Source organism: Cephus cinctus, unplaced genomic scaffold (genome assembly GCF_000341935.2).
Source record: "Cephus cinctus unplaced genomic scaffold, Ccin1 Ccin1_scaffold0008, whole genome shotgun sequence".
Taxonomy (NCBI): Eukaryota; Metazoa; Arthropoda; class Insecta; order Hymenoptera; family Cephidae; genus Cephus; species Cephus cinctus.
The window spans coordinates 542,486-554,750 of NW_014332759.1; the positions used below are offsets into that span (position 1 = coordinate 542,486).

The following is a 12,265-nucleotide window of genomic DNA, read 5'->3' on the forward strand; positions in this document are numbered from 1 at the left end:
GGGGGGGGGGGGGCCTGCAGAGTCGAGAGCAAATATCTCTTTCGGAGCAACGTCATCCAGAAATGTGCTGGTCAGCATCCCTGCTGAGGCTCGTCGGTGGATCGACCCGTCGGCTCATGGGCCCCGTCGGGCCCACTTTTACCAATCCGTTATAGCCAGCCTTGACGATCCTACAAGCTTATTAATAGACGCGCTCGCGCCTCCTGGCAATCCCGTTCTGATAAACTTGACGAGTATGTCACGAGAAAATCCTTAAAAGAATATCCTTTCAATCCTTTCCATCCCATAGGACCTAAAGTCAATTAAAGACAGTCTTTCTCAATGATTTTCAATAATTAAACCTTCCACTGAAATCACATCTGCGCTAAGTATATAATTCTTATGGTATATTAAAAAAAAAACTTGTGCCAATATCTATTACTAAAATACATCAATGGGCCCAGCCTCTGTTACCGCTCCAGCATGAAGACCCCGAATAGTTCAGACACTAATCATTCCGATCTCAGTAATGATCCCAAAGCCACTCAAAGTAATCAGCAATTCCAAGACTGCACAGTGGCAAAACGGGTCCTCAATCAGGTCAGAATTTCGGAAATCAGGGTCCTTTCCTTCCTTTGGTGTTCGCGTGTCGAATCGGTGGGACTGAATGGCCCGAAAGGAAGCCGCGCATCGTAGGTTATAAATCTAGGCGGTGGGTCGTCCTGGGGGTCCAAGCGTGTGAGGTCCTAAATGGTAACAAATGCCTTCAAACGGCACAATGGTCCGCGGCTTCGTTGACATCGAAGGGCCGGTGTGTCTTGCTGTCAACGCCCGGGGTGAGCAATGGCTGCTCACTGCCGTTGCTGCGTCAGCATTTCTCATAGTTTCCCTATAGCTAGCCGACACACTGTATATACTCATAGATACCACAATGGTAAAATGGCCAAATTCTATCGTACCAGATACACCTTCCTACATTGTAAGTCCCTCTTACAAGCCCCCGAATGACAGAACCTCCTGTATACTACAACCATTGACACTTACCATAACCTCATAGGTGGTCCCTCATCCATAAGAAATCACTCACTGCCCGTCACTTGTAAAACGAATACTTGACTTTTCAAGTGTGGAAAAATCGAAAAAACGAAACGGAGATATATCGGAAATACCGTACATTCTCAGATTTCAACACAGATGAAAAGTATCCAATCTGATGATCGACGAACACCTTCTGTACAGCAGATAGGTTAATTATTAAATTAGCCCAGAATGCCACCGATGCCATCGTCAAGCATGTTCCTTTTTCCGTTTCCGTAATAAAATTAGCATTCTTGGGCGATAACTGCCATAACTGAGTGTACCGATTAAATCGCGACTTGAAGTTAACTCCCTCTGTCTTTCTTGTCCAGACTAAAATGCCCAGGGTATACGCGTATCTATAGAGCGGACGGAAAACAGGCGTGCCAACCTGTGCCATAATCTACTAGCGGTGGGCGTCGTGTGGTGTCGTAGCGATGGAGACCGAAGATACCCCGAAGCAAACCTCTTGGGGGATTATATTCTCGTGACAGGGATATTGGTGCCAGCCTGACTCGTGTAATACCGTAGATACACGATACGATACCTGGCTCAACAACCCTTCGTGTGCCAGTGTATGGCTTCCTCTTGTAATGCTTCCGAAAAATCAGGCCTCGCAGACAGCCATTTATCTTTGCTCGGAAAGCGCGCGTCTTTTTAGTGGACTGTGAATGCATAAATTTTGCTCTTAAGGAAGATGGAGTTTGCATATAAAATAATTTATATCAACAGCCACAGAAGTACGGTCGATATTCAATTGCAGTGTGTAATAAAGTATACGTGTATAATAGTACGAATTCATATCGAATGGAGGTTATGTGTATGATATCTCGATCCAACAAAAGGTTAGTTTCGGTGTTTGTTAATGATACAAATGCGACGTTGATAAAATCATAAGACAATTAATGAATTAACAGTATTCAATTACTGCGTGACGTTCGTTTATCGATAATTCGCCTTAATGGTGACTAGAAACGAGACAAGTGAGTTAAGTGAGAAGCGTGGGCCCACCTGGCCAATTAGGCCCATTTAATTAACGTGCTCTACACGGCGAGTAGGGTCTTGGACTGACCTAACCTTTTTCGCGTTATATGTTACAGACACCTATCATCCCCGAATGTTTTCTATGGATCGGACCGATCGTCGATCGCCGATACAATCAATAAGCCTGATTGTGAATCACTTAGTGGCTCGGGTGTTCCTTGAAGAGGATGCTTGTGTAGGTGGGTGGGGTTTCGTGGGGCTGCTATGGATATATACATATTATACACGTGGGGTCCGATGGGGAGGACCCATTAGGCTAATCCCTCGTCGGCGGCCAGGCCAAAGGAAGGGAATAAGAAGGAATAAGAAAGCCACAGGCTACGTGTCATTCCTGTTCGACCGCCGACACCTATACCCGGACCGACCGACATCTACCTATCTATATATGTGGGTATATATATATCACGTATACGTATGCACACGGTCTTATGCTCTCCTGCTATCTACTACAGAGGTGCTCCCTATCATCATTTATACTTCCTCTTCCTTTTCCTTTTTTTTCACCTATTTTTATACCTATCCAACACTTTATGCCTTTCCTCGTGTATCTCAACGCTGACAATCAGGCACTGCTGGAGTTACAAGATACTATGTACCTGGTAATTGGAGCTGAAGGACAATTTGTTGAGTTTCCTGACATTGCTACGGATAAGGTTCTTGGAGATGAATAATCAAGGATAATTCTGGTTTCAACTTTGTTGCTCATCAAAGTTTATATTTTATCTCAGAAGAAAATTGGATTTCCTTTTATTTGATTTTGGTATGGGTCATGTACAATTTCATAAGCGTGCTTGTTGTTAGATATTCTTAACTGAAATTGTATCTTTTTTGAATTTTACAGTTTAGAGAGACATCAGTTTTAACTTAAAATGAATGGTCCATTTTATCTTGTAGTTTAATACGGAATGTTTTATTTCTTTTTTTTTCCACAAAATATGTTAAGCTGAAAACTTTTTTGGGATGGTTTTTTTTTTATGCAAGTGTATCATTATATTTTGAGGTATCAAGGGATGCTAAGTGAGCACCACTGCTGACGTGTGGCAGGCGGCTCGTTTGATCTCCGCGGGACTCTCGCGGGCCCTCGGGCCTCATGGCTCTTGGCTCTTTGGCTCTTGGGCTCTTTCCTCTTGGCTCTCTACTCTTTTCTTGTCTTTTCGACAGTTCACGATCCTGCGACTCTCTCATTCCAATTTTTCACCCTTTGAGCACACCTGTACCTCTTTAAATACCAGCGACTTGTTAACCATCCTTTACAAGATTTCCAGATTCGCCTAATTTATCTCAAACACGTGAGACTATCTTGTACCTCCCGACAGGTACATTACATCTAGTACATATTATTCCTAAATTATTGCAGTACCTACAGCAAACGCATGTTGTACCCTCAAAGCAATTGAGTTCACAATTCTTATACAATAGAATCATGGCAACAATGAAGTTGCAAATTTTTAAGCATCATAACAACAAATTTCGTTTGTCCCAGTCGTCTCGAGGGAATCAAGATAATTCTTTGCGATAAATCCATGCATTCCGGTTGACGTAAAAAGAAGATCAAAAATGAAAGAAACACAAATGGTGGACAAGCCAGATCACAGTGGAGGCAGTGTGGAAGAAAGATGAAGATAGACTCTGGAGGTGGGGTAAGGATAATGTGTGCCCCATAAGATATTGACACTCCTGTAATCCGTTTGTCGGACGTGTGGGCAACCTGGCTAATCCAGCTCACGCCCACCGGAGATTAAATCCGCCGGCGAGGCTTGGCTCGACTGAGCCTGCAGGACCAAAACTCCGACATCGTGAGGGAACGCGTCAAAGTTTCACCGATGAGAGAGAATGCGGGTTAAAAGCTCCTCGTCCTCTCAGACGTCGGATTCGCCGACTTTCCTCCTTCCATTCTCGGTATTTTATTTTTATTTCACTTACGTCACTCTTCGTTTTTGTCACTCAGCTTTCGATTTAGCTTTGTAACTTTAGCTGAGGCAATTTTCACAAGTTTTATTGTGCTAATAAACTATAATTTAAAATTGTAATAAGACTTACCACCACCTAGTATACTGTTGATAGTATAATCCTTTTTACCATCGTCGCTAGGTCGTCCCCCTCGCAGTAGTCTGCTTATGGAGCTGATACTGGGTGGATCCGAAAATCCTTCCTAGACAGAAAATAAATTGAAAATTACAAAAAAAAGACAAAAAAATTCAACCAAATCAAAAATAGTTCCTTAAAACAATATCATGTTATACTACCAGAACCAAGCGTATCCCAGATGTACCAGAAACTCTCGAATTCAAGAAATATGAAATGCTCTCGAGACATTGCAACTGTAACCAAGTATATTCGATCCACGTTTGCGTATCGAGTGCGGAATCAGAAACGCTGGGCGGTAACAAAGGTTCCCGCATTACCGGTCTAGGGCTGATCGCTATCGTACGATCACGGTCCGATCGGCGATCGTCGATCGCGGATCTCAGAAACAATAACGACGAGTCGAGTACGAGCCGTGGCGAGGATCTTGGCCGGGGCGATGACAGGGAAAGAGAGATGGAGAGGAGAGCCCCAGGCTCAGGAACGCCTCCTTCCAACATTAAATGCCGTATTAATGCCGGCCACGGACGCTGCCTGCTTGCCTCTTTGCCTGCTTTTACCTGCCTTACCTGCCCGATTGCTTGTGCCTCCTTGCAGCGGCGTATACAAGATTTCGAAACGATAGGGTGTCCCGCTTCTTCTCTTTTTCTTCCTTTTCTTCTTCCGCTCCGTTTATACGCAATTTTGCTCCTCTTTTACACCCTTGATTTTCGGAGTAGCTTTTTTTATCATGCTTCTTTTTCTTACGTAAAAATTCAATTTATCTCTCTATCAGACCCAGCCAGAAGGCCGGTTCCTCTTAAAAATGATGAATATTATAATTCAGGAATAATTTTCGATATTTTATTAGGACATATTTTGCTAGGGGTGTACGATCCGTTTTTTTTTTTAAATGTACATTAATACTGGAATTTATTCATGAGAATTATTAAACAGGGTTTTTTTGGAGGGGGAACTTTTTTTAACAGGGAGATAAAATTTTGAAAATTTTTTAGTCTATACTGGTACATTGTTCTTGGGTTCAATGAAATATCCAAGCCCTATACTCGGAGCATACGCCAATGAGGTGTGGGTGTAGAGGCGGCGGGTAGGATCTATTAGAGGACACGCGAGTCGCCCCGGGGTCTATGGACCCCTCCAAACCACGTACCGCCTCATACACAATATTAAAAAGGCCCATTCACTGCAGACCAAAAGAATCGCCGTGCAAATCGGCAGATCGACTTTCCAGGATTTTGGAAATAAATCGTAGTTTTTCTTTAGGTATACAAACAATCGTGAAACAAAACATTCAATAGAATCACTGTATTTTCCAAAATGAACAATCACCATTTTAAAATTTTTAATATTTTCCTATGTGATAAAAATGGCAAATTTGTCTGAAAAAAATGTCTAATAAAATTTAAGTTTACTACAATCTCCACAACACTTCGTTACTGTCCATATTAAATATTCGTATAAAATTTTCCAAGATGTATCTCAGTACGTATTTACCATAGCTGTCGCGTTCTTTCTTTGAAATGTAATATACAGATATGTACATAATATACCGTGGCAGATCGATTTACTAAACAGCTTATAAAAGCAGCTCACCTTCATAAGCTTATCGCGTATTTCCCAGCTGAAGATTCCAGGATTATCTCTTTTAAGTTCCTCGATCCGTGCCTCGACTTCCGGTGTGGCTACTCTCGGCTTACTCCCGCCAATCACACCGGGCCTGATAGATCCTGTCTCTTGATAACGATTGAGGATCTTCGAGACGCAGCCATGAGACACGCGTAGCTGTCTCGATATAGCACATGGTCTGACACCGGCCGCTGCCATTTCCACAATTTTCAGTCTAATGTGATTCGGTAATGGTCTACCGTTGATGAAGACCCCACCGAGCTGATTCATTCTTCCCTGACCTGTAAGGTAAAAGATCCATTTTTTTTTATTGAAACAATTTTACATTATCTCATAAATCAAACGATAAATTATATCATGCGGGAACGTGGATAAGTGATAAAATTTTTTTATATAAATTTTCGTTATCAACAGTAAAAAATTATCGTCCCGTTATACGCGCGTTACGAACGATTACACGTGGTGAAACGAGTATAGGCAGACACCGTGTAAAAAGGCAAAATCAGATAAGAGGAGGCGCGTGGGTTAAATTGCCGAAAAGAAGCTAAACGCCGTAAAATTGAAGGAGTTATGAGAGGGGTGGTGGGATGGGGGGGGCGTGACTTGTCATTTCCGGGACTAACAAGAGAATTCTAGAGGATAGTGTAAGTAATTAGCCGTCCGGGTGAATTACACTGTGGACGCACACGATCATTTGTGACGCTGTCATTAGCTCCTGTAGACGGGGGGCTGACGAGGGAAAGGAGGGGAACCGCCTAATAACTGTCTTTACCAATTTCGGAACTGAGTCCGCGTAATCGGAATTTCATAAAGGATAATTGCTGAACTCGTAATTCGTGTGAATGCGGATACCTACTGATTACCCATTTATTGCCATGTCGTTAATTAACTTTCTGTAGCACACACCGTTCTAAATTACGTGTGACACGCTTTTATAGAATGAACAGTAATTATTTTTGTAATTGAATTCTGGGGAGATAAAAGAAATTCGGATAAAAAAATTGTTCATGTTTTTTCATACGAAAGGATATAAATATTGTAGAACGTGCTAATTGGGTTGGGGTAATAAATTTTATTGCGTAATAAAAGCGAATTAAGAAATTTTTATTAATTATCGTATTTCTTTTTTTATAGGCTTGTAATGAATAACCTTTTTTTAAATATCTAATTGATAACTAATTAGCATAGCGTAATCATATAAATAAGTCACAATACAAAGATAAAGTAAATAGTAGGTTGAATATGTTGGTTAATTAATAAACTGATTTCCAGTGGGTTTTATTAAGATAATAGGCGTATAATCAATTGAACGAGCCACCACTGTACCCGCGATAGGTTTCATTAATGGTCTAATAGTAACGATTCGAAGCGACTCGATAAACTGTCTAAATTATAACCATCCGTAGTATTAAGTCTTATGAGTACAAGTCGTAAAATTTTTGTTTCATTATTGATCTCGACTGTGACCAGATTTGTTCTATATTCAAGTTGAGTTCTAATAAACTTTCTCTACTAGTCCAACTGCTAATTTTTTGGGTCTAAACATTTTTTTTAATACTAATTTTTTAAAGGTTGAACAAAAATGTCTGATTTTCAAAATTTATAAAATTATCTAAAAACTCATCTGTCTACTTAAATTGCATAATATCTTGTTTTGTTTCAGATAGTTTAATTATTTGATAAATTTTAATCGAACGAACGAAATTCATATAAATACCTTGGAATGGATATCCACCAAAAATTGGCCTCATACCGCTGGTCACGTCCATATTGTTCACAATTTATCCAGATACCGTCACTCACTGTCGAAGAAAGTCACACAAGCCACGCGCGAGTAAGGGTCTGTTCACACGGTACGTTAAGAGGAATCGACTGCAATTAAAAAAAATGCAGAAGAAGAAAATGCCGGTCTTAAAACACCACCGAGGATAAATGCACTGTGTCCTACTGGGCTGCGTATCGGCCTATCGGCCAAGTGGAGCAATAAGAGGCGGAAGTGCTCGTGAAGAGGGATGGAGAGTGAACCGGGGAAAAGGAGGAAGAAAAAGAAGAAGTGGATGGAAGAAGAGGTAGGGAAGTAGAAGTAAAGCTAAAGGAAGTTGTAGTGCCGGCGTGGCTTTCGTTCCGAGGGTTTCGCAGCAATAACGTGTCAGTGCGCTCAGCCACTTGGGGTCTCTTCCTCGTATGCTCAGGGTGTTCCACGACCTGGCATCAACGTGGGGCTGATTGTTGGGTCCTTGGTACGAGGGGACCCATCATTGGGTACGCCCTGCCACGTGGTTGGTAACTAAGAACTTTACAATGGGCGTCCCGGACTTTGGGACCGCCTACGGAACGTGCCCGTTCGGCTGAAATAACCACACCGATATACTATAGGCCTACTTACATGAGGCCCCTTTTGCTTCTCTTGGCTTTTTCAGTCATATCGGTACGTGCCGTAAGACTGAAATTGGAGACCCATTTAGGAGTAGTTTTATATTACTAATTATTCCGTGAAATTGGAGCAAAACGTTTTTCTGAGTAATTTTTCAAGCATCAATCTAAGAGTCAAAATTTCTATAATATATATTTTTTGATGGTTCTTGAAATTTTTTCTATGCAAATAGCTCGTGATAAGATATTTTTCAATATTGTGTACTGTACTGAAGCAATGGATGAAGTAAAGGGTTTCGACTCGAGTAAATGTACACTAGCACCAATGTAATCGATTACGAGCAAAGAGGAGTTGCAATAACTACCCTGTAACGTTAACCATAAATATATCAGACCCAAAATTTATTAAGTAAAAGGTAGATCTGCTACGTCAAAGTGGAAACTAAGTACTGGTCTCCCGGAATGTTTTGAAAGTGCGAGACAAGGGTCTGTCGATGATGGCAATAGCGACCAGCGAAGGTTAGTAAGGCCCAAAAATCTTTGACGAAAACGTTACGGGGCAAATTACGTGAAGAACGAGCTCCTGAAGGAAGAATATTTACAGCGGGCCAATGTCCAGAAGTAAAATCATAATGAACGTATGATGGGGCGTATAAAGTTTATGGGACTCTATAAAGTCCGGGGCCGGGGCTGTAAATCTCGTGCACGGTAGCGCCTTGCCTTGAGGTCCATGGGGGGTCTTGGCTTTCAGTTTGGGTCTTGAAGGACCCCACCGGAGTCGAAGCAGGACGTCCTCAGGTCACAATGGGGCCGCTGCAAATATTGTACCGGTCCAGCTCAGGTGAAGAGTGCTCTAAGATTTAAGGGATGAAGATCGGCATTACATAACACAAATCTCTTTGGTAGACGCTTAATGAATATCATCAATACTTATCATCAATCATAATCGAACCTTAATGCACATTAACCTGCTCTAACCATCCTAGGAAAAAATCAGACACGTCCAAAAAAATATCGTAACTTCATCCATTGCAAATCAACCCTCCATTGTGTCCAATCATAAAAAAGTATATTTTTCTACCTCTACATCTATACGATACATTTTCAATTGCTCATGATCAATCAAAATTATTCCAATGCTATATTTAATCCAGAGTAATCTTAAATCTATGTTGATAAACGGCTAATCATTTTTATAATAATATATTTTTCTTTTTTTTTTTGTAATCCATACTGTCGATGTCATTTTGGCTACTGTCCACCGTCACGACAATAACAAATACATCCGTCATCCAGTTAGCAGTTAGCACGGATGCCAACGAAGGCCACCTGCCAACCAGTGCTACGAGGCAAAGGAGAAGGAGCCATTTGACAATTAGCGTACGGAACAGAGTAGCGTGTCATCTCCGAGAAAGAAGTGTTGCGAAGTCGTTTTAGTTCCGAGTCTTTCTTCGGCTTCGCTTGGGCACCGAGACAAAGCCAGTCTCAATATTTCCGTCCCGCATTTTTCATCCATTGTCTAGGATCGGGTAAATGCGCGTGACTTGCGGTGTCCTGGAAACAGTCGCGATTGGCGGATCCAGTGGAAACGGCTTGACGTGATTGGCCGAGGAAATGGGACTGGAAGAAAGACACTTTTATGGACGAGTCACAGGTACTACGGTATAACGTGGAAGGAATTGATTAGATTTCGGAACCCTTGGTTTCTCGCTCCGAGTCCCTTTCTCAACTTGACATCCTCGAGTTTTTGTTTCCCTTACAGAAAATTTTACTTCGCTCGGAAAACTGAGTTATGGCTGCCATGAAATTGCACTCTGGGATGACTTCAGAGATTTTTCACTACTGAGGTTAGACACGTCTGCTTTAATTAGATTCGCTGGTTTTTTTTTACATTCATTCCAAAGGCACGAGGATAATTCATTTATACCGAGTTAAAATTATATTAATATTTCCTTATTATGTATTATTCTCTATCAATTTTGCGCAATATTTATTTAGCATTGCGCAACAAATATATCGGTACGTTTACTTATTTACTGTGGCCGAGTTGGAATACTAAGCGGTCACTTATACTATTCGTCGTTAACGAAATTATGTAATATTGTGATTCTGTACACAAGAGCGTTTGGCGTGCTGATAAAAAAAATAGTAAAAAATTTTTATGCAAGTTGGCAAGAGTGTTTAGGACACTGCGCGAGGAGAAAGGCAAAGCAGTAAAACCCCGCTCGAACGGCTGGCCACTAAACGGGCGCATTAAAAATTCTAATGGAGCGCAACCCTGGTTCTCACCTAGTTTAACATAACAACGACATGCCAGCCATTACTCAAAACACGGTCGCTCTCGAAAATCCCGTCCGGGCACCACCGAGTGTGAGGTCCTGCGCCGCGGGCGCCTTTGACAACGACTGATGCACTGGTATCACTCACCAAGATTTATTGGGACTTAGACTAATTGCCAGTTTTAATAGAAATTTTGAGCGGTGCTCATCTGCCCGAATCAAAAAGTCACGCTGTTATGAGACCGGGAAATTTTTCATTCAACGCCTCGAACCATACTCTACGTTAAAGCAGTAGATGGCCGAATGCTTAGACGCTAACAGACATTTCGAAATTTGTTATTGCGAGACTTTTAATGGTTACGTTACGCAGGCGATATATGTTTTATATAAATTTTGTTAATTACTATCAAGACTATATGTTTTATATGATTATGTAATATCCATGCCTATAGCTTTTGTTATTCGATATGGGAACGTATGTTATTATAGCTGAACTTGTATTGTGCAAGTTATGTTTACTGAGACGATATTGAGATGGATCAGCGAAAATTCTTATTTTTAACAGTGACGAGTCTGAGAATTTCGAAAACTGAGCACCACCACAACTTTTGTTCATTCAGAAGCGAGACAGCACCATGGAAAATGCCTGCTCTCTCATTAGACTCACAAATGCTCCAAATATCTTCCTGATTACCTTATTGAGCGAGTGAATGCGTCCTTTGCATAACTTTGGAAATGGGCCAGTGGCCGTCAAGCAGCGGCCAGCCACTACTTACAAGTCAAAGGGAGAGTCGCCCAAAATGTGGTTGGAATGCGGGAAATTATGCAAAATTCTCTATTTGCTGTGTTTGACGCACACGTTTTCCACCATAGATCATTCTATGAACAGCTGGAGATCAATTGGACGCACTTGTACATAATGTCTCATCCATGGCTACATCGAAAGAAGAAATAAATAAACAAATAAAGGGCATACAAAATTCTTTCAAACTCCCAAAATGAGTTCTTTCGAACGACCTCTTAATTTCAAAAATAAAAATCTTTCTCGAGTCGAACGTCAAAAAATTCCAAAAACAGTCATTTCTATATACAATATATATATATACATCTAATATATACATACACGGTTGTCAAAAAAAATTTTTGTCGTCGTAATTCAAAAATTGGACAACCAATACCAAAACTGCAACATCAGGACTCACAAGTAGCAAACGAACCCAACAGACCTAGACAGTTGGTCTTGTAAACGGTCCCTTTACGCGGGTATCCAATAATTTACGTAAAATTTGGCAATAAGTTTTCAAACCCAATACCGCGGTCCCTTTGAAGGAATTAGTCTTATTGGGCACAAAATTGGAACAGAGGCCTTCTGACCTTTCATAGGACCATAGGCCCATAAGCCCCCGTCAGGCCCATCCGTAACATAACGAGCTGACTTATGCTCTCGCGTACGCTTGCGCTCTCTACCCTACTGCAGAGTTCGCAAACCCACACAGCCCCCACACGTGGACATTTCTTTTTAATTTTTCATCATCCTCACCCAGGACCCAACCCTGATACACCTCTGCATTTTTTCAGCCAATCGACTCGTAATGCAGCCGCCTCGCACTTTAAAAGCCGATGGCGTTTAACGTCTAACTTGTAATGTTATTCCACATATTTACGAATCGGTTCAAAGTAGATCCATCTTTCTCGCGGTACCCGAAAAAGGGTCCACGAAAATTTTGTCATTATTATTAAAATTGGACATGCATTTTTTATGGGTCCTATTCATACACGCATACCCGTCCGTGAGTCCAAAT

At 41.4% G+C, this 12,265-nt stretch overlaps 1 protein-coding gene and 1 long non-coding RNA gene across 2 annotated transcripts in view; one reads left to right on the forward strand and one right to left on the reverse strand.

The window, feature by feature from the left end:
- The window catches only part of LOC107274087 (protein gooseberry-neuro), a 14,687-nt gene extending 6,412 nt beyond the window's left edge, over positions 1-8,275 (reverse strand). The window contains exons 1-3 of the mRNA XM_015752886.2: positions 7,529-8,275; positions 5,779-6,092; positions 4,141-4,252 (exon numbers count right to left, since the gene is read on the reverse strand). Coding sequence (XP_015608372.1) covers positions 4,141-4,252; positions 5,779-6,092; positions 7,529-7,580 — 478 coding nt within the window. The 5' untranslated portion in view covers positions 7,581-8,275. The remainder of the gene's footprint in view (positions 1-4,140; positions 4,253-5,778; positions 6,093-7,528) is intronic.
- LOC112494559 lies at positions 1,561-4,022 on the forward strand. Its single transcript, XR_003060094.1, has 3 exons — positions 1,561-1,901; positions 2,157-2,487; positions 3,584-4,022. It is a non-coding gene; the product is annotated as an uncharacterized LOC112494559 (long non-coding RNA).
- Positions 8,276-12,265: the final 3,990 nt, after the last annotated feature.